Source organism: Aotus nancymaae, unplaced genomic scaffold (assembly GCF_030222135.1).
Source record: "Aotus nancymaae isolate 86718 unplaced genomic scaffold, 86718_ANA_hifiasm-v0.15.2.pri h1tg000014l, whole genome shotgun sequence".
Classification (NCBI taxonomy): Eukaryota; Metazoa; Chordata; class Mammalia; order Primates; family Aotidae; genus Aotus; species Aotus nancymaae.
Window position 1 is genome coordinate 14,137,409 of NW_026988425.1, and position 21,028 is coordinate 14,158,436.

General features: G+C 38.5%; 1 protein-coding gene across 1 annotated transcript in view; it reads right to left on the minus strand.

The window, feature by feature from the left end:
* The window catches only part of DNAH5 (dynein axonemal heavy chain 5), a 373,821-nt gene that overhangs the window by 254,611 nt on the left and 98,182 nt on the right, over nucleotides 1–21,028 (minus strand). Inside the window, exons 2-11 of the mRNA XM_064375875.1 lie at nucleotides 19,816–19,950; nucleotides 16,789–16,873; nucleotides 12,559–12,719; nucleotides 10,428–10,649; nucleotides 8,981–9,118; nucleotides 7,708–7,884; nucleotides 5,946–6,059; nucleotides 5,155–5,262; nucleotides 3,375–3,497; nucleotides 2,590–2,805 (exon numbers count right to left, since the gene is read on the minus strand). Coding sequence (XP_064231945.1) covers nucleotides 2,590–2,805; nucleotides 3,375–3,497; nucleotides 5,155–5,262; nucleotides 5,946–6,059; nucleotides 7,708–7,884; nucleotides 8,981–9,118; nucleotides 10,428–10,649; nucleotides 12,559–12,719; nucleotides 16,789–16,873; nucleotides 19,816–19,950 — 1,479 coding nt within the window. The remainder of the gene's footprint in view (nucleotides 1–2,589; nucleotides 2,806–3,374; nucleotides 3,498–5,154; nucleotides 5,263–5,945; nucleotides 6,060–7,707; nucleotides 7,885–8,980; nucleotides 9,119–10,427; nucleotides 10,650–12,558; nucleotides 12,720–16,788; nucleotides 16,874–19,815; nucleotides 19,951–21,028) is intronic.

Here is a 21,028-nt window from a genome sequence, read left to right on the forward strand (position 1 = left end):
TGAAAATACTATTATCGGAAGCCTTGTTTGCTTTGAATAATGAACTATAAGACTCTGTGATTCTTCTTAACCAGGCACTAAGCCATTCTCAAACTCAGGTGCCCACATTGTTGACAGAGGCATATAATTTTTATGAAGAATACTGGGCCCCCTTCTTCTATGATCTCCTCTTCAAAGTCACTTCCATTTAAACATCAAATCTCTCAATAGACAAAAGTGTATAAATGGCATAACTTTTTGAATCAAGTTTACTAGATAAAACAACTTACTCTTTCATGCTGCATAACTACAAAATTAGTTCTATTTAGAAATTGTGTGTGTATATATATATTTTTATATAACATTATATATATGTGTGTGTATGAAATGTTATATAAAATATACACACACACTATATATATATATACACACACACTATATATATATACACACACACTATATACATATATATATATATATGCATGGAATGATACAATGCCTAGGATTTACAGTGCTGATATTTCTTAAAATCAAAATAATCAAAAGTGTGTGTGTATATATATATATATATACACATATATATACATATACATATAGAAGTAGCTTTTCCATGCTTCTTTTAGACATTTTATATAACACTCTATGTGTGTGTATGTATATGTGTATGTGTGTGTGTGTGTGTGTGTGTATTTAAATACACAAACACACATACAGTATTATATTTGTAGGGGCAGGGATGAATCTGGAAACCAGCATTCTCAGAAAACTGACACAAGAACAGAAAAACAAATACCGCATATTTTCACTCATAGACGGGTGATGAACAATGAGAACACATGGACACAGGGAGGGAAACATCTCACACTGGGGTAGATTAGGAGGTGGGGGGCCAGGGGAGGGGAGGGACAAAGAGGGTGGGGGCTTGGGGAGGGATAACACTAGGAGAAATGTCTGATGTGGGCAACAGGGGGATGGAAACAGCAAATGACCACGGCATATGTGTACCTATGCAACAATCCTGCAGGATGAGCACATGCATCCCAGAGCTTAAAGTACAATAAAAAATAATAATAAAATAAAATAAAAAGATTTAGGAAAAATAATAATAATAAAATGTCTAAAAGAAGTATGGAAAAGCTACATTACCACATTTTGATGTAGTAAATTTAAAGATTTGGGGATTTGAGAAAATCCTGCTCTATGATTGGATTTAATGGTCACTTAAGATTATTAAGTTGAATAGGAAATGATTAATTGTGACCTTTACACCAACTACTCAAGTTCAATCTACTTAATTATTTTCTTGATAGATATTTCTTGCATACTTATTATGTGGCAATAAACTTTAAAGGTTTCCTACTATATAAAAGTCTTTTTCTTTTTCTCTCCCAAAACTTGGTATACTCAATGAAAAAGATTCCTTATGTTAGGCTAAACTGTTAGAGTACAAAAATCAGTGTGTAAATAGCAAAGACTTGGAACCAACCCAAATGCCTGTCACTGTTAGACTGGATAAAGAAAATGTGGCACATATACACCATGGAATACTATGCAGCCATAAAAAAGGATGAGTTCATGTCCTTTGCAGGGACATGGATGAAGCTGGAAGTCATCGTTCTCAGCAAACTAACACAAGAACAGAAAACCAAACACCACATGTTCTCACTCATAAGTGAGAGTTGAACAATGAGAACACATGGACACAGGGGGGGAACATCACATACGGGGGACTGTTCGTGGTGGGGGCTAGGGGAGAGATAGCATTATGAGAAATACATAATGTAGATGACAGGATGATGGATGCAGCTAACCACCATGGCACGTGTATACCTATGTAACAAACCTGCACCTGCATGTTCTGCATATGTACCCCAGAACTTAAAGTACAATAAAAAAAAATTAGTGAGTAGTGGTTAATTATATGATCCTTTTCAAATTCAAGTACCAAAAAAATTTAAGATTTAGTGTCACTGTTCCCTAAAAAAGAAAAAAAATTGACTATGTCTACATTAAGAATTTAAAGCAAATTGTTTATAAATCGTGTTTCTATAATCTTCAAGATGTTATTAGGTCATCATGCCTACTTTCAAAACTAAAGTTAGTCACACAGATACCATCACAAGATAAAGCAGTTAAAAATCAAAATAATCAGGGAAGTCTGATCTAGAATAAAATCAGGTCCTTTATATTTTTTAATATGGGTCCAAATAAAATACTTAAATGCAGAAGTAATTTAGTGCCATGCAATACCTGGTGTCAACTAGTGCCTGACACAGTGTAGTCTTCATTAAATATTTCTTGCTTGAATAAATAAAATAATAAGTTACATTTAAGCATTTTCCTTGTACTACTAATGAAAATGCTTTTTTAGTGGTGATTAATTTTAGACTATTGGGAAGTCATTCTTATAACCACACACCTGAAATGAACATAGTAGCACCATTACACAATTCTCAAATAAATCTAATTTCTTTATTGTTAAAGGACATGAGGTTATTTATATTACATTACAAACTGATGACTTGAATCATTCTCAACACCATTATTTGCATAAAATATTGAAGTTTAGTTGTGGATTATGGTAGAAAATATAGCTTTAAAGTACAATACCTGGTATTTAGTGACTATGTCTTCCAGCCCTTCAATTGTAGAATCTTGCAGGACTGAATACGTCCTGATGATTGTAAAGATGTCTATTATCTTGGCAAGGCGTCGGTGAAAAGTTTCAAATTTTCCAAAAATATACACCTCACTAAAATCAAACTGCTTTGCATTTGGATCTTGTTTAAGCTTTTGTTTTGTCTTGTGAAAGCAGTGCTGGTATTCCTTCAAATCACAAGAAAAATATACAACAAAGGGAACCACAGAGGTATCAACTTTATTTTCTTAAAGCAAAGGCAATAGCAAAATTAGGATAGAATTGCAAGCCTTTTTTATAGTTTCATGCCTTTGCGTGTACTCACTCATCAGCCTGGAAAATCATCTTTTCACCTCTTCTAATCAAGCAATTCTAGATTCTAATCTGGTTACTCATGACACAACTCAAAGGTGTGGTTTTCCCATCTTGTCCCACGGTTTTGGTAATAGCATCCTTCTATGACTCTCTCTCTCCATTCATCTTTAAGATGCTTAAGAAACTACCTCATATAAGTTGTCTTGGTATCTCTAGTACTTAATGTGGTATCAGGACATAGTAGGCTCCCAAGGAGGGTAAAAAAATTAATGAATAAATTTCCTGGGAAAGTATAGTAACATTCAATTTTCTTAATAGTTAAGAATCACTGTTCTTTCTAGCAACCAATAATATGATAATTATAAAATGATTTCAGATGGTCTCAGCAGCAAAAATAAGATAAAAAAATAACAGAACCTCTAAATATTAAACTGACCATTACCTGTTTCAGTTTAATCGCAGATAATATTTTTTCTACAACAACATCCTGTGGCTGGTTCCAGATGGAAGCGGTTCCATTATTGGTAATATAGGCTTTACATGCAGTTATAATCTGATTTGTCACCTGGGATTTTCCAATAAAATGATGTTAAGTACACAAAACAGCCACGGATTGTACAGTGGACTAGAAGGTCCTTAACTCTTCTGCTTCTCAGAACTCACAATCTTCTAACTTGAGCTTGGATTTATTTTTTTCCATCACAATTATAATCAACCAATGACCCTCTGATATTGCCAAAATCATTTGTGAAATCACAGAGTTGGAAGCACCATGGAAAATCAACAATTTGGGCCACCTTGTTTATGCAGGATGAATTGTCTTAACCAACCAAGAAAGGATTCATTTCTCTACCTAAAAACTGATGAGTTTTATAATATCTAACTCACAGTTTATTAGCACCATTTAAAGTACTGTCAACCCTGATCTTTCCACGTGACCATGATCAGCAATGGAAATGTCACAAGGAGAAGGCCACAGAGAGAAGGAAAGCTAATGTACAAAACCACTAACATTTTATTCATTTATTAATTTTTTTAATAACACACAAAGAAAATTAAATGACCATGCTGTATGCATGGAATGATATGATGCCAGGATTTCCAGTGCAAGGGGTTGGGGTACGGGTGAATCAACATCAGCCATATGTGGATATTTGCTGAATCTAGGCGATATGTACATGACATTCCAGTATACATTTCTCTCTCCTTTTGTACCCACTTCAACATTTCCATAATGAAAGGTTTTTTATAATTAGATAAATGGTGGTTTCATTATTTTATGCTAGATCAAGTTTTGCAAATAATATGCATAAAATCTAAATTAATAACACAAATTTACTTTTGGGTCTCATTTACACAGGGAATACTCCCCCAACCCTAACATATAATTTTAAAGTATACAGAGGCTGGGAGGGAATCTTGCAGCCATCCCGCCTTTTTTTTACCTCAACTATCTACATGAGAGCAGAAGAAAAAAGTTTCCCATTGAGCTCTTAAGGCTGGATGTCTCTATTCCCAGGAAGAATTGTGCCTTCTACTGTGTTAGTATTCAGAATGCAAGTCTTGATGAGTCAAAAATTCTTCTATTTTAATACAACATTTAAGATTTTTGCCTTGATAATGAAAAAGTCATTTACTTCTTAGAGACCATTCAAAATGAGAATAGTGACAATGCTTACCATAAACACTTACAAGTTAGGACATAAGGTTTAAGCATCGTTATGTTTTTTGGCAGAATCTTTCTAATTGCTTTATAGATTACTAGAACATTGCAAATGGCTTTTATTGCCATGATTACTGTTCTAATAACACCAAGTAAACAATTGTGGCATCAAATAAATTTGGAACAGTGGCATATGAAATATGAAACAGGAGACAGCCAGTTAAATATAGCTTTTTTTAATTAAAATTTACCCAGTAGGAATACATGATGTGCTAAACCACATAGGAAAAGAAATTCCAAAAGTAATCTTTTCTCATTTGTATTATATAAATAATAAAATATTTATCATAATAATTACTTTGGGAAATAATGCTTTATGATTTGCTAGAGTCAGACTCTGACATAAATTTAATTCTATCTCTATTGATAGCCTAAGCCTTTTTAAAATGGTAAGATACATACATATTGAACTGAGCCAACGTGGTAATTTTTAATTATCAAAAAATTGATCATTGGCAAAGAAATATAAATGACCATGAACTCTACATCACACACTCACCTTTACAAACAGAGATGTGATCTTCTCAGAGGTGTTATAATAATGAGAGATACTATAGATCATTTTAATTGCATTTATAAGTGTAGGAATAGCATCCATCATGGACAGCTGAAAGATACCATCAAAGTTTTCAGAAAAAAAATCGTCAAATTCAGCAAAATTCTAATTGACTAACCATTCCACTGGCATTAAAATAAAGTTTAAGATTGTTCTATTAAACGTTTAAAAATATTATCTAATGCTTTACATGAAAATAATATGTTTAATAGTACTTTTATGATTTTAGTCATATATGGTTAATCAAATGTTATTTCAATTAAAGAAATACTCACCTGCTGTTAATGACAAGCAACATCGAGTTAACTGTTATTAATGATGAACTGTTAATAACAGTTAATGTTGCAATAAGTAAAAGCAGGCATTTTCTAAAGCTAAAAGATAAATCACCAGTTAACAACTATTGCCACAGTTCTTCAGGGCATATAGTTCAGAATGTCCTTTGCAATATTTAATGGAAAATGTAACATGCAATAAATGTTTTAAAATATAACACCTCATACATATCTTCAATAAATAGTAGATAGATTGTTTAGAGTTAGATATAGAAATACAGATATCTATGTGTATGTGTGTATATGCATATACATACATATATATATGTATATGAAAATAAAAAGTTTCTAAGACCTTTCCAATGGACAGTAATATCCATGAACCAAAGTTCAATATTCAATTCAGCTAGTGAAAAAAGGGTTATCTATAGACTAAAAGAGTAGAAATCCTTAACTTACTGGATCACTGCTGTACAAAGGGTCACAACATTTTTCAAGTGTATACAAGTATTTCACATTGTCCTTCGCTTCGTTAGTTGCATCAGTGATTCGAATATCTGTCTCCCGCCAAGTCTAAACACAATATGGAAAAGCAATTTTAATGCAATTATTAATAGAGGAAATTCCAACGTAACAACTGCTAAGAGTCACCACAAGTCCATTAGGCCAGACTTTCTGTGCATCTCACATAAAACTGAATCCAGAGGGGTAAGAGATATTGCTATGCCGGAAAGCAATCTAAAATTTTTGACTAAATTTTTTAAAGCATCTCTTCCAGGGCTTCTCATATAAAATCTATGCCATGACTATCACAGAGTACCAAGAAGGCAGCACCTACCTTTTAACTCACACCTTTTCCCCTCACTGGTTACCAGACCCACTTGGTACCTCACTCCCATACTTTCTGTCTTTCTGCTATTCTAACCTTCCTATATCCCTATACATTTATCCATTAATGTAGAAAATATTTATTATCTGCCAACTGTATGCCAGTACTGTGCTATGAGCTAGGAACTTAGAAATAAAAAGATAATCTAATAATGAGAGAAGTAAAAGGAAATTATTTAGCACGTCAATACATTCCACTGACTTCATGGAAGTCTGACTGGTAATATTTCTGAACTATATAGCAAGGTTCACCTCTGCTATTTCTTTTAAGAATAATACAAAGTAAATCTATAGCACATTTATAGCCACAAATTATTATTGCTTACTTAGATTATTTGTATGTATCAAAACATGCAAATAGCTAATAATACCCATGCAAATAGTTAACATATAGTCTTTCCAGCATTAATGCCAGGTGAGTTAGGCAGCCTCTACGATGGTCCCCAATCACCACAGACTCCCTGTATTCAAGCTCTTGTATTCATCCCTTCTCCTTGATTGTGGGCTGAATCTAGTGACTTGCTTCCAGTAAGGAGAATATGACGAAAGTGATGAGATGTCACTTCAAGAACTAATTTACTTGAAGACTGTGGCTTCTAGGTTGGGTGCTCTCTTGCCTCTCTCACTTGCTCCCTTTAAGGGAAGCCAGCTGCTATGTTCTAAGCTGCTCTATGGAGAGGCCCATGTGGGAGGGAACTGAAGGAAGTCTCCAGCCAACAGCCAGCAAGAAACTGAATCCAGCAACAACCAGATGAGTGAACTCAGAAGCAGATCTTCCCCAGGGTGAGTCTTAAGATGAACCCACATCACAGCTGCAGCCTCATGAGATACCTGGAGTCAGAGGCATCCAGCTAAGCTGCACCCAGATTCTTGGCCCATAGACGTGAGATTAAAATATTGGCTGTTTTAAGCTGCTAATGGGGGTTGTTTGTTTTGCAAAATAAAACTAATATACAAGGGTTAAAAAATAAATATGAATAAGGTGAGTTTTCATTAATAATATTTCTAGCTGGTCTGAAATCATTATATAAATGTGTGTGTGTGTATATATATATACACACACATATATATACATGCTATCATGCTCTGTCTTAATTACATGCAATGCCCTCTAATAACACATATACATACATGTAGACCAGCTAACAAATGCCTTTAATTCAAAGACTATTCCATAGCCTCCAAAGTTATATGAGGGAAATATTATGTAATTTTAAATGTTTTTCATAAAGGTATCATAACATGTTTTTGTTCTTAATCACTCTATGACTTGAAAATATGCATAGAGAATTCTCCTTCCCATTTCATAAGGCAAAATGAAATGGCTGATGACCTTCAGCAGTTTTGACTTGGCTGCTGCAAGCACTGCCAGCACGGCCTTCACATCGGGGCTTTTCAGTTGTTCCAAGAGGTAGTTAAACTTGGACAGTCTTTTCTTCCAGTGCTCCAGCTCTGCTCGTGGCCCAACGTCATCCGCTTCCTTCCGCAGCTGACTGTTTTCAGCAAGAACCTGCAAATGCACGGGAAAACACGAGCCATTGTGTGGGGCTGGAGATACTAAAGTTATACAGAAGCAAAACAAATAAGGAAATCAATTATCCTATCTGGATCATGATATATGTGTATTCCACGCTTCCAGCAACCATCTTTCACTAACTTAGCATGTATCCATTTTTAAACGTCAACAAAAATTTATTTGACTTGTTTTCACTGAAAACCACTTATGCCTTCCTCATTTGAAAATAGTTTACATTTGGGGGTTATTTTGAGATTTTTGATTTGTAATTTTTTCTTTTAAGGATATGTATTTTACATATTTATGGGGTACATGTGAGTATTTATTATAGGTATAGAATGTGTCATGATCAGATCAGAGTATTTGGGATATGATCACCTTAATTACTTACCATTTCTATGTGTGGGTAACATTTCAAGTCCTCTCTTCGAAGTATTAGATTGGCGCAAAAGTAATTTGCCCTTGAAGGTAATGGCAAAAATCACAATTACTTTTTGCACCAACCTACTACTTTGAAATATACAGTATACTGTTGCTAACTACAGTCACCCAATCTGCAATTGAAAACTACCTATTTAATAAGCTGTAATGAGCTTCTGACGGCCTTGACCTCAGGAATTTTTCTTGGCTATTCATTTACTCTATGACCTTGGAGTAACATAACCTTATTAAATTGCATGGTTTAGGCTAGTGGATTTTAATTGTGCTTACTTTTTAATGTAATGTCCACCTTCATTCCTTCATTTAGGACTTTTCTAAATTTTTTTTAAGGTTAAGTCTCCAGCTCCCTTTTGGAGGACACGCTAAAAGAGAAAACTCCTCATGCTTCTACAGCGGTTCTCTCCAAAGTAAATTAGACCTCAAGAAAAAAAAACTTGCAAAGTGCAGCCTTTGAGTGATCTAAGTATACAAAGTCGTTACCTCTTCTTAATTCATGATAGTAAATGAAAACCACATTGGACCTCTCACCTCCTTAAGGATTTATAGTAAAACTCTTAGCAAATGGAATGTCACATGATAATACACCTTCTTCCATTGTCTAGTTCAGTAACTTGGCACCTGAAACTGACATTTGATTTCTCAAAATTACCTGTTCTGTCTGTTTGATCCATACTTTCATACAATCCTCTATTTTTTCCAAAGTCTCAGGGTTATTTGCTAGAGTCAAGTAGTCCATAGGTTCCTTTAGGGTTTTCAGTTCAAGTATGTCACATTTTTGAAGGTTCACCTAATCAGAATGAAAATTAAATAATAAGATGATGCTTTTATGAAACACACAGACTTTGGGCCCTGTATTTTTCACTTTGCTGCACTCTGACTGTGCTCTGGGAAGCCCGTCAGGTAGCACATACCTCCTCTCCACTCCCACGTGCCTTTGTCCACGTTGGCCCCAGACTGTCAGGACCTCCCAACACTTCCCTGTGATCCTACACACCCTCACAATTCAACCCAAAGCCCACTGCCCTCTCCCACTCAGAAAGAATGCCTCCTCCCACCTGGGCACCCATCCCATTTTGTTAAGACTTTTGTTGCAATATGAAGTGGAACCATATAAAAAAAATACTGCTTTTTTAGACAGAATGCCAACATTTTTATTTGGTCCAACCTGCATTTTGGTCTGGCCTCCATCACAGTTAATCACAAAAACAACTCAGGCATTAGCTGGCATCATCCAGCTAATCATCCTGTGTCTGCCTGAATAAAAGTTGCTTAACTCCCCCATTCCATATCCTTTGGAAAGCATAATGCCCCCTCCCTAATCCCAGCAGGATCAGCACTCCTGGGAGAGGAAGGCAGAGTGTTACACTGTCATCATTACCATGGGACCCATTTCCCTACCTCCCCCTACATGCCCAATCTGGGCTCTGTCATCTCTCTTATTCCCTTATCTTTTCTCTCTCTCTCTCTCTCTCTCTCTCTCTCTTGTTCTATCTCTTTCACAAACACACACACACACACACAAACACGCCTGCATCCATCAAACGCTGCCCCAAGTAATCACAAACCCAGACTTACAAACAGCACAAAGCATAGAGAAGCTAAATCTCACATCTGCCAGAGTTATTCTTAAAGGCCCTTTTGATCATTGGCTGAACCACAGGATCCAACTTGCTCTCTCCAAACATATCAATTCCTCTTTCCTTCTTCTGCCCCTTCAGGATCCCTTCCCACCTCCATCTGCCACCACCTCCCCCCACCACACACACACACTTCAGTTCCAAATTCCTTTCATTCTAGGATGCACAGCAGTGCCACAAGCATTTCAGACTCTTGCCTTTGGAGTCACTCATCTAACTGAGTAAAGTCCTGCATCACTGCCAACATTTTTATGGAACCCCTGAATGTGATGATTATTACAAACTGTGGAAACTTGAATCTAATCACCACCACATCTTGAAGGGGCAATAAAATTGCCTACAACATTTTTTGAAGAACTGCAACACGAGGAACTAAGACCGTCTAAGAGACGCATCACACACGTACTGTACTTGTTGACCACCTGATCATTTTTAAAGGAACAGTTTATTCATCCTTACCTTCTCCTTCAAACTCTCCTGTGCACCTGATAGGACATTCACAAAGCCTTCCAGGGAGCTCAGGAACTCCTGCCGGACATGAGCTGCGTCTTGAAGGCCCTCAAGCTCGCCCCAGCCATGGCTTGTGGCTCTGAGAGCAGGAATGAAGATATCCGACAGCAAACGCCTCACACTGTTGAGCAGGCCTCCATCTGCGGCATCTAACATGTTAAAGCTCACCTCCTGGAAAACAAGCAGGAGATCCTTTACTGTACATATGATCCTCAAATGCCACATAGCTACTAAGTCATTTCTAAATGTTGTCACTTTACCAAATACCCAGAAAATTATTAGTTTGGGCTAGGCGTGGTGGCTCACACCTGTAATCTCAGCACTTTGGGCGGCCAAGGCAGGCAGATCACTTAAGATCAGGAGTTCAAGACCAGCCTAGGCAACACAGTTAAACTCAGTCTCTACTAAAAATACAAAATTTAATTGGGCATGGTGGCAGGCACCTGTAATCCCAGCTACTCGGGAGGCTGAGGCACGAGAATCACTTGAATCCAGAAGGCAGAGGCTGCAGTGAGCCGAGAGGCACCACCGCATTCCAACCTGGGCAACAGAGTAAGACCCTGTCGCAGAAAAAAAGAAAATTATTAGTTTGACAACCTGGTTAAGAAATAAGAGGTAGGCCGGGCACAATGGCTCACAGCTGTAATCCCAGCACTTTGGGAGGCCAAGGTGAGTGGATCACGAGATCGGGAGTTCAAGACCAGTCTGGCCAAGATGGTGAAACCCCGTCTCTACTAAAAATATAAAAATTAGCCAGGCATGATGGTGGGCACCTATAATCCCAGCCACTCAGGAAACTGAGGCAGAGAATTGCTTGAACCCGGGAGGCAGAGCTTGCAGTGAGCCAAGATCATGCCACTGCACTGCAGCCTGGGCACAGAGAGAGATCCATCTCAAAAAACAAACAAAAGAAAAAAGAAAGGAAAAAAGAAATAAGCTTTATACTATCCTAAATTGTAATCATCAAAATAAAAGCATGCAATAAATAGAACGCCAGATGTTTACCAATTCATATGCTCCAAGAAGATAGTGCACCCATCAGAGGGACGGGAAAAACTTGTACAGACACACTTTACTTTATGCAAAAAAAAAAAAGTTACATATCTACTTTCAGAAATCTTATCATATGTATAAAATTCACCACTAAGTAAATTATGCATGGGGAATTCTTTAGAAAAAGAAAGCCCTCACTGTTATACATGTTGGGAAAAGCAGCAAAGGAGAAAGGACTTCAGAGTGCCTACATAAATTGGTTATGAGTAACATATAAACAAGGAACAACCAACTGTGGAAGGCCGCAGGAGGCCTCTGAGGAGGAAGGCCTCTCCATGCCTCATGTTCCGGTGCAGGGCGACCTAGGCTCTGCTACCGTAACATTGTGCTCAAGGATGTAAGACCCCTTCGTAGCACTATGACGTAGCCAGACTTGTAGGGTCCTTGTAAGGCCCGCGTTCTGTCAGCTGTACATAGATAATAAGCTAAAGATAACCACGTGTTTTTGTTTCGTGAAACTCCCAAAACGCCACTGTTACCAGTCCTTAGGATGACACAGCAGTTCCGGCTCACTGATTCACTTCCGGCTGACTCACTCCACCATCACTCCACCCCTACCCTATAGATCAAAGTGATTGTAATCAATAAAAAATGTGGATGATCAGAGCTCGGGGACTTCACTGTCTCCTCCAAAGTAATAAAGTGATGGTCCCCTGGTCCCACCTTCTCTCTTAATCTGTCTTTTTCTGATTCCTTTGTCCCACTGAACTCGGGGTACCCACGGGTGATGTACGGCTGATTCCCTATATTCTGGTGCCCAATTGTGGGGCTCATGAATCCCTACATTCCACACACCCAGAAAGTTGTATCAATTTGTGTTAATAAATCAAATATTAAGTCCTCTTTCTCAAAAGATTTAAAGGGGGATATCTTCTTAATTTCTCGCTTTAAATTTTTTAAAAATACTTCTCTGAAAGGAGTTTTAGATACTGTAGTGAATACAATGATTGTCTTTACTGGAGGAATATTTGTGTGCAGGTTGTATGATTTTTAGTAATTCAGAGTAAACAACGGTCTTGCCCCTTACCTGGTGGATGTTGTCAGGGGTGATGGCTTTAGAAGGGTCGGTCCTGATGAAGAACACACATGCCCCAGTAAGGGCCACATCTTTTCCCTCGGTCACGAACACCTTAGGTTTTTTAATCTTTCCAGAAATAAGATTTACCCCTCCTAGAGAGCCAAGTTGTCCTACAAAAGCAAAATAATTTTAGTATCACAAATGCTTTTTACAGTCCACATGGTTGCCTTTGGAAAGAAGTTTCCTTGTTAAAATATTGTCATTGTTGACTTGTCCGTGTGCCTTAGGTCGGTCCACCTCTTGAACAATCTCTAGCATGAGCCCTACAGGCATCTCAAAGAATCTGTTTGATTCTAGATCACAGATTCACTTCAAAATTGTTGTTTCACGGGCAGTGAAAAGAGGGAAGAAGGATAAAGTATCTACTGACATGCACTGTGTTCCAGGCCTTCTGCTGCATACCCTTATAAAAACACAACTCGGCTGGGCGCAGTGGCTCACACTTGTAATCCCAGCACTTTGGGAGGCCAAGGTGGGCAGATTGCCTAAGGTCAGGAGTTCAAGACCAGCTTGGCAATGTGATGAAACTCTGTCTCTACTAAAAATACAAAAATTAGCCTGGCGTGGTGGCGCGCACCTGTAATCCCAGCTACTAGGGAGGCTGAGGCAGGAGAATCGCTTGAACCCGGGAGGCAGAAGTTGCAGTGGGCCGAGATCACACCACTGAACTCCAGGCTGGGCAACAGAGCAAAACTCAGCCTCAAAAAAAAAAAAAAAAACCTCTGAGAGAGCTATGACATGTTCCAAGTTAAACAGCCAAACTTGGTGGCACCACTTGGTGATCTTGGTGGCAGAGCCAAGGTCAAAAACCAGCTCTGACTATAAAACTCAGAACTCAGAACCCTCACTTCCCCATGCTGTGCATTCTCTGTCATAGTCAGCATAACTGGTTATCTTTCAAATACTGCTGGTATTAGGGTCTTGTAGAGGCAGGACAACTTGATGTTTAAGTGTGGGCTATAGAGTCAGACTCCCAGAACTTCAATCTCAGGCTGCGCTTCCCAGCCATGTGACCTTGCCAAGTTACTCAATCTTTCTGTGCCTCCGTTTTCTCATCTTCTCATTTTAAAAATGAGAATAATACTAGAACTTAGTATCTGAAATTGTTGTGAAAATCAAGAGTTAATACATGTAAAGCCCTTAGAAAAGAGCATAAGAATAATAATGCTTACACATAAGTAAGCATTATTATTATCAGTATTGAACATTGATCTTTGATTATCCAAGCATGTAGAACATTTAAGTACACAGAATACGCTCTGAGCTAGTCCACTGTGTTCTTACCTGCCCAAGAAATGTTTAGATCTCCAAATAGACAGGTAACTCAATCTGGATTATTGGGGTGGGAGGATGGTGCTAATGGTGTACTTTGGGAAAAGGAGTAGACCAGAAGTTGAATCCTATAATCCTGGGATTAAAACTTATTGGAGTAATCCTCCCTCCGGGATCTTCCTCCCATGGTGCTAGGCTAGAAACCTGGACTGGGGCTTTGACGGTGAACCCTCATTAAAGGTAACTAGAAGATCAATGTCCCCCTCATTCAAAATTGTATCCCACTCCTAGCTAATATCACCTGGGTCTCATGAGTAATAAGATGTTAGGCAACAAGTTTCAACCGAGGTACCAAGGCGTGATAGACATCAGAAAACAGAGTTTCAAAGAAAAAAAAATCTGCAGAAATTTCAGAGTGCTTTTCCTAGAACTGACTAGACATCTCCTCCCGGGCCCTCATCAGAATGCAAAAGGGTCAAGAGCATGTAGACTAAGGAAGGATTTCGTGAGGACAGTTATGCTGCGTATTAGTCCATTTTCATACTGCTAACAGAGACATACCTAAGACTGGGCAATTTACAAAAGAAAGAGGTTTAATTGGACTTACAGTTCCACGTGGCTTGGGAAGCCTCACAATCACAGCGGAAGGCAAGGAGAAGCAAGTCCTGGCTTACATGAATGGCAGCAGGCAAAGAGAAAATAAGATCCAAGCGAAACAGGTTTCCCTTAACAATCCATCAGATCTCGTGAGACTCATTCACTATCACCAGAACAGCGCAGGAAATACCCGCCCCATAATTCAATTACCTCCCACCAGGTTCGTACCACAACACATGGGAATTGTGGGAGTTACAATTCAAGATGCGATTTGGGTGGGGACCCAGAGCCAAAGCATATTATCCTATGCAAAGGAGGGAGGGGTTCCTGGGCTGCCGGACTTGCAGTGCTAAAATCTGGACAGTCACTCCCATCAAAAAACAAAGTCTTCAACCACCTACATCCTATGCAAAGGAGGGAGGCGTTCCTGGGCTGCCGGACTTTCAGTGCTAAAATCTGGACAGTCACTCCAGTCAAAAAACAAGGTCTTCAACCACCTAAAGAGCCTGATTTATGTCTCCTGGAGTTTAGGAACAAAATGACTGGGATATGACACCTGACCCAGATAAGAAATCTAAGCACAGTGTACAATAAGGCAGAGAGAGAGAAACTGGACTGCGCTGGGAGCTAACAACACATCCATGGAGGGCAGGGACCTAGGAACCCAGTGGGGGCCCTGCTAAAAAGAGCCAGACTGGATCCACCGTAAATCTTACTCAAAAGGAGCACCTGAGGGAGGATGGGACAGAGTGATTGCTCCTGGTGGCTTATGCTACCAAATTTCAGAGGTCATCATCAGGACAGCCCATTGCCATGGGATGCACAGCCAATGTCCCCAGTGGTCACCTTGGGAGAACCCACCACTGTGCCCACAAGAGCAAGGTAAGAGCACAAGATCAGTCAGCTCACAACAGTGGCAGTCCAGTAAAAACTTTCCCGTCCCACTTCCCTCTTATCTCTACCTTGCCTTTGGCCTCACACAGTCAGGCACTTTGGTTAAGCTGCTGTGGACAAGGGGTGGAAGAGGAAGGTGAGAAGAAGAGCACATAGTCCTCCTCTTCTCCCACTGAGAACTTCAACCTTCAGAGGAATGGGGGGCTCAAGGGTGAGAAGGGAAGAAGATTTCACTTTCCACCAACAGGACAGTTTTTCTTTTTGAGTTGAGGTTGTGTTTGTAATTTAAAATGACCATAGAAGTTTTTGTAATCTAAGAATATCCAGGAAAGTCGTGGGATTGCCAGCCTTCTCATCCAAGTTCAGAAGAAGCACTATCGCGAGGGAGAAGATGTAAAGGTTAAACTTGCTTTTATGTTTGTGTCCTACAAACACTTCTGGCTCCAAGTAAAATTTACACAGGCCAGTTTCATCCAGTGCTCCATTCATAGATAAACTTGATCTTTCATTTGAGCTTACGTTTTGCAAGCTGCTGTAGAAACCAAAACTTCTATCTCTTGATTTTTCACTCAAAATGTAATAAGCTTTCTAAGCACAAAATACCAAATTGACAGCTTTGAGAAAATGCCAGTTCAAATTTGCATGCATAATTTCTTCAGTTTTTAAAAAAAGAAGTATAGTCTTAATATGTGCCAAGAGCAATAACTATTTTCCCATTTCTCAAATGGGTAGTAAAAAGGATGTATATAATATTTTAATATATTAAATAATACATTTAATCATATATTCACTTAAGTTCCTGGTTAGGCCTTTAAAAATACATTAATCCACTTAAAAGGAGAATAGACTATCCCAGTTGAATCCATAGAAAGATTTGCAAACTTTTCATAAGTGAGAACGATGAAACCTGTCATCCAATATTACTTATTTAAAGCAGAGTCAGTGGAAAATAAATACAATGTGATATTTAACTAAAAAGGGATGTTATACATACTGGCAATAATTTCTATGTCAAAAAGAAATAATGCCTATATACATGAGAAACAGGTACCCATTATAACTTCTAGAACATAATACACAGAATGAACTAGAATATAAGAAAAGGAAGTCAAACATAATCTACTTCATTATCTTTATTGCCAGCACAGCCTGAGAAGGAAAAGAAAACATCTCCAATAAAGTTAGAACAACCAGGCTAAATACCAACTGTAATCTGTCCTCTATCCTTGAGGACACACAACTTCTTCCACAGGGCCACAGCAACACATTAAGGGTTTCCCACATCGACCCACACACACACCTCCCTCCCACCAGCAAGTGAAACAGGTCTGTTCTCACAGTGGCTTTCTTCTTCAAGCAACCCTCAGATAAATCTAATGACACATTTCTGGGTTATGTCACATCAAATTCAGATACCTGTTTCTGCTACCTCCACATCTTGATAGTAAAACATGAGGTGTCGGAGACCTCCAACAGCAAAAAGTTGATCAATTCTTTCAATCTGGGAAAAAGAAAAAGGCAAGATAATGACTTTTAATCCAAATTAGAAACTGCACTTAAATCAGCATTAATAGTATAAAAAAGGAAAATTACTGTCATCTTTCTTACTCAAACAGGACTGCATCTAATGTATCCTATATAAAAGGGAGCAACCATGTCAAAAGAATAAATGTCTCACCATAGTAAAGACTCCGTTCAAAAAATTTAATGAATGAATCATTAAATTTAATGAATCATAGAAATATCTGTTACTTATGCACATTTGAAAAGCATTGTCCCTCTATATTTGCAAATTTCCTAAAGTGTTGAGCTGTTGAAGGGCGATTTAAATAGAGATGAGTGTTTCAGTCAACTGCAAATCAGAAAGAACAAATCGTTTAAAACTTAGTCTAACATTCTAGAGATAATTAATATTAAATTGTAATAATCGCCAAAACTGCCATGAGAACATATCTGACTATGGACACTCCTTCCAGGAGCAACCTGGCACTAAGATGGGACTGAGAGTCCCATCCCTGAGGCTCACTGTAAGTATACAAGTCTAACAAATGGTCTGCTACCAACAAAACCACTTCTCTTAAATAGTCAATAGCACAGTTTGGAATTCATATGAAAATAAAAAGATAAAATCTACACACCTATTAGGCATTAGGATGGCTACCACTAAAAATCAGAAAATAGCAAATGCTGGTGAGGATGTGGAGAAACTAGAACTCTCGTGCACTGTTGGTGGGAATGTAAAATGGGGCAGCCATTGTGGAAAACAGTACAAAGGCTTCCCAAAAAATTAAAAATAGAATTACCACATGATCCAGAAACTCCACTTCTGGATATATATCCCAAGAATTGAAAGGGTCTCAAAAAGATATTTGTATACCCACGTTCATAGTAGCATTACTCACAATAGCTTCCACAAAAGGTGAAAGTAACAGATAAAGGGATAAACAAAATATGGTATACATATACTAGGGAATATAATTTAGCCTTAACAAGGAGAGAAATTCTGGCACATGCTACAACATGGATGAACCTTGAAAACCTTACACTAAGTGAAATAAGACAATCACAAAAAGACAAATACTGCAAGACTCTACTTGGACGAGGTGCCTACGGAATACTCTAATTCTTAGAAACAAAAAGTAGACTGGGGGGTCACCAGGCAGGCACTGGAAGAAGGAGGAATGTGGAGTGGTAGTTTAATGGGGACAGAGTTTCATTTTTGTGATAAAAAGTGTTCTGAAGATTTGTTGCACAGTAATGTGAATGTACTTAATACTAATTAACTGTACATTTAAAATGGTTAAGATGGTAAATTTTATGTGTATTTACTACATCTTAAAATAACTTTCTTAAAGGATAAAATCTAGCCTGAACAATGAAATGTGAAAATAAGTCCCCTTCAGTCTCCACCCATGATTGAAGATGCCACAGGGAAGAACAGGAAGGACTCCCCAAGATTAAATTCCATGCTAAGAATGCGGTGAAGGGCATGCTCCCATCACAGCCAGCATTGAACCTCCTATTCCTCCCATCTTTGCATGAGAACCTGAGCCAGATGCTTTCTTTAAACCTCCAGGTTCTGACGTTCCTGGGTTCTGACCTTGACCTAGCAGTTTAACCTGGGATCCCTACAGAGCTGAACTTTTGCCTGTTTCTTCCCCTTGCATAATCCCAAATCCAGATGTCTGAACTGGGAAGCAGGGTGGAGTTAAGCACTTCACCTCTGGAACAATCTCCCCAAGTGACCCTCTCTGCTTGTATGCCTCCACATTCTGGGAATAATATTATCTACCTTCTGGTATTATGAAGATGGAAATGAAGTCATAAGTTAAAGCGATCAAGAACAGGGGCCAACACCTGGTAAACATCCAATAAGTGTTAGCTATGAGGAGAAGGAGAAGAGGAGAAGCACATTTCCTCAGCTCCTGCTTGATTCATCCTGTAGTTTACACATTTTAGTGTTATCCGCTCTTAATTGTTCCCCAACTCCTTTAACCCCACCAGGGTAGCCCAGCAGGAAGGAATGAAGCCCGTGGTATGCTGCAGATGGCTTGTACTGGCCCAGGATATCCAGTGGATCACAACTCTTTCCAACCCAGCATTTTGTAACATGATGATAATAGTTTGGAACCAGCCATTATGGGAGTATTTACACCATAGAAATCAGTAGATGCTCAAACCAGTGCCTACGTGCCTACTTCCTCCAACCTTGCCCAAAGCCAGTTGTTAAAATTTACAAGTCTACCACTGAAAAGAATTGCCAACAGTGTGGCATCCTGTCAACAAAAAGGGCTTGCCTCTTTCTTTTTTTCCCCTAATGTCTAATTAGTTTTTTTTTTTTTTTTTTTTAATCTTCAGGAAACATCATAGGGCTGCTGATATGCTTTTCTCACTGGCCAAGAAATTATATCTTCCCATATTTTGGCCTTACCCAACCAAGGTCAAACACAAAGCAAATCACACCGCTGGTTTTAAAGAAAAATTGTAGCAGAAGATGGGAACCAAGGTTAGGAATAAAAGAAAGCGGATTCAGCTGCCAAACCAAAGTGAAAGCCAGAAAATCATGGCACAAATTCAGTCTCCAAGCCTAGAACAGGGGAAATGCACAGAATATGAATTGGCAACTTGAGAGGAGATTCTGTTCCCCAACTTCAGTTTCCAAAATGGCACGAGAGCCCAGCTTCACTGGATGTAGAGAGATGCAGACAATGCCGTCAGAATCACGGAACTCAAATGACCATTACAAGTGCCCCTATTCAACATGGAGAGCTGGAGAGCCTTAAATTCATTCTGCAAGCACCAGTACAGAGTAGAATGGAGCCCTGTCCACGTTAAGACACGCGCCTCCCTCTGGGCACAGCATGGGATCCTGCCACAGGACCATGTCAACAGACCATCCATGCCCTCCATAATCAAGTCAGTGAGAAGTCAGACACACCCCACCTGATTCCCCTCAAGAATGGCATCCTCCACTTCAGTTTTGTCCAGGTCCAAACAGCAAGCCACAATTGCAAATAAGTAGTTATGCCGCCCATCCAAAAGAGCCCGCTTGGCTTCCTTCTCTTCCTTCAGCCTTTGCTAAAAGAAAAGAATAAAAATGTTACATGGCAACTGCTGTTCTCAAGTGGATTCATTTTGTAATAATTTCATCCTATTGTTGTTTTTTCAAGTCTTAGTATCCAGATAACAGACACCTTAATGGTACCAATTTTTACTTACTATCTTCCATTTTTAGAAATAATTTATTTCTCTTATGAAAATAAGGCATGCTCACTGTTTTGAAATTGTATAATACAGAGAAGCCAAAAGAGAGGAAAATCATCTACCATCCAGAAATTGTTACTGTTAACATTTTGTTCTAAATCTTTACACACTTATTTCTATGCATACATAAGCATTCAACAGAATACTGAAAAAAGAGATCTCCATTTTTGTAAACATTTTCCTAAGCCATTAAAGTAATATTTTTCTACCCTATCTCCTATCTTTATTGTTTATCTACAGCTATATATTTGGTCTGGAAATTAACTTCTGAATACCATTGCATGCTCTTTAACTATCAATTGTTAATTATGAGAATAAGGCATCCTTAATGTAACCAATGTTGGCAGTTTGAAGCATGTCTTTCCTTATGCTCTATGCTCATACAATCATATTCAAACATACGCACACACCTATATTTACATCACACTATAAAATGTTTTAATGCAATTCTCCCTTAACAATACATCACAGACTTCTTCCTAGTTTAATACAGACTATTTCATCCCATGTAACAGCTGCAAAAATGTTCAGTATGAATGTACTATTGTTCAACTCTTTTGACACTGGTGGCTTCCAATTCATTCCTGAAATAATACATTACCTTTCATGCCAACTAGTAGCTCCCACTAGGAAGAGGAAAGATGTCCCCTCTGGATCCCTTCTTTAAATCAACAGACATTTGTTAAACCCCAAATATGTGCCAGTGCTGAAGAGGCTAACACTAACTGGTAACCTCAAAAAAGCTCACAGTCTGGCTGGCAGGATGTGAGCTGAAAATTTAAATATGACAAATGGCATGGCATTTGCCACAAGGGCATCAGATTTATGGGTCTCCAAATGCAGGAGCATTTGTGGGTCTTCAAAGAAGGAGCAAAAAGAAGGATCTCCCACT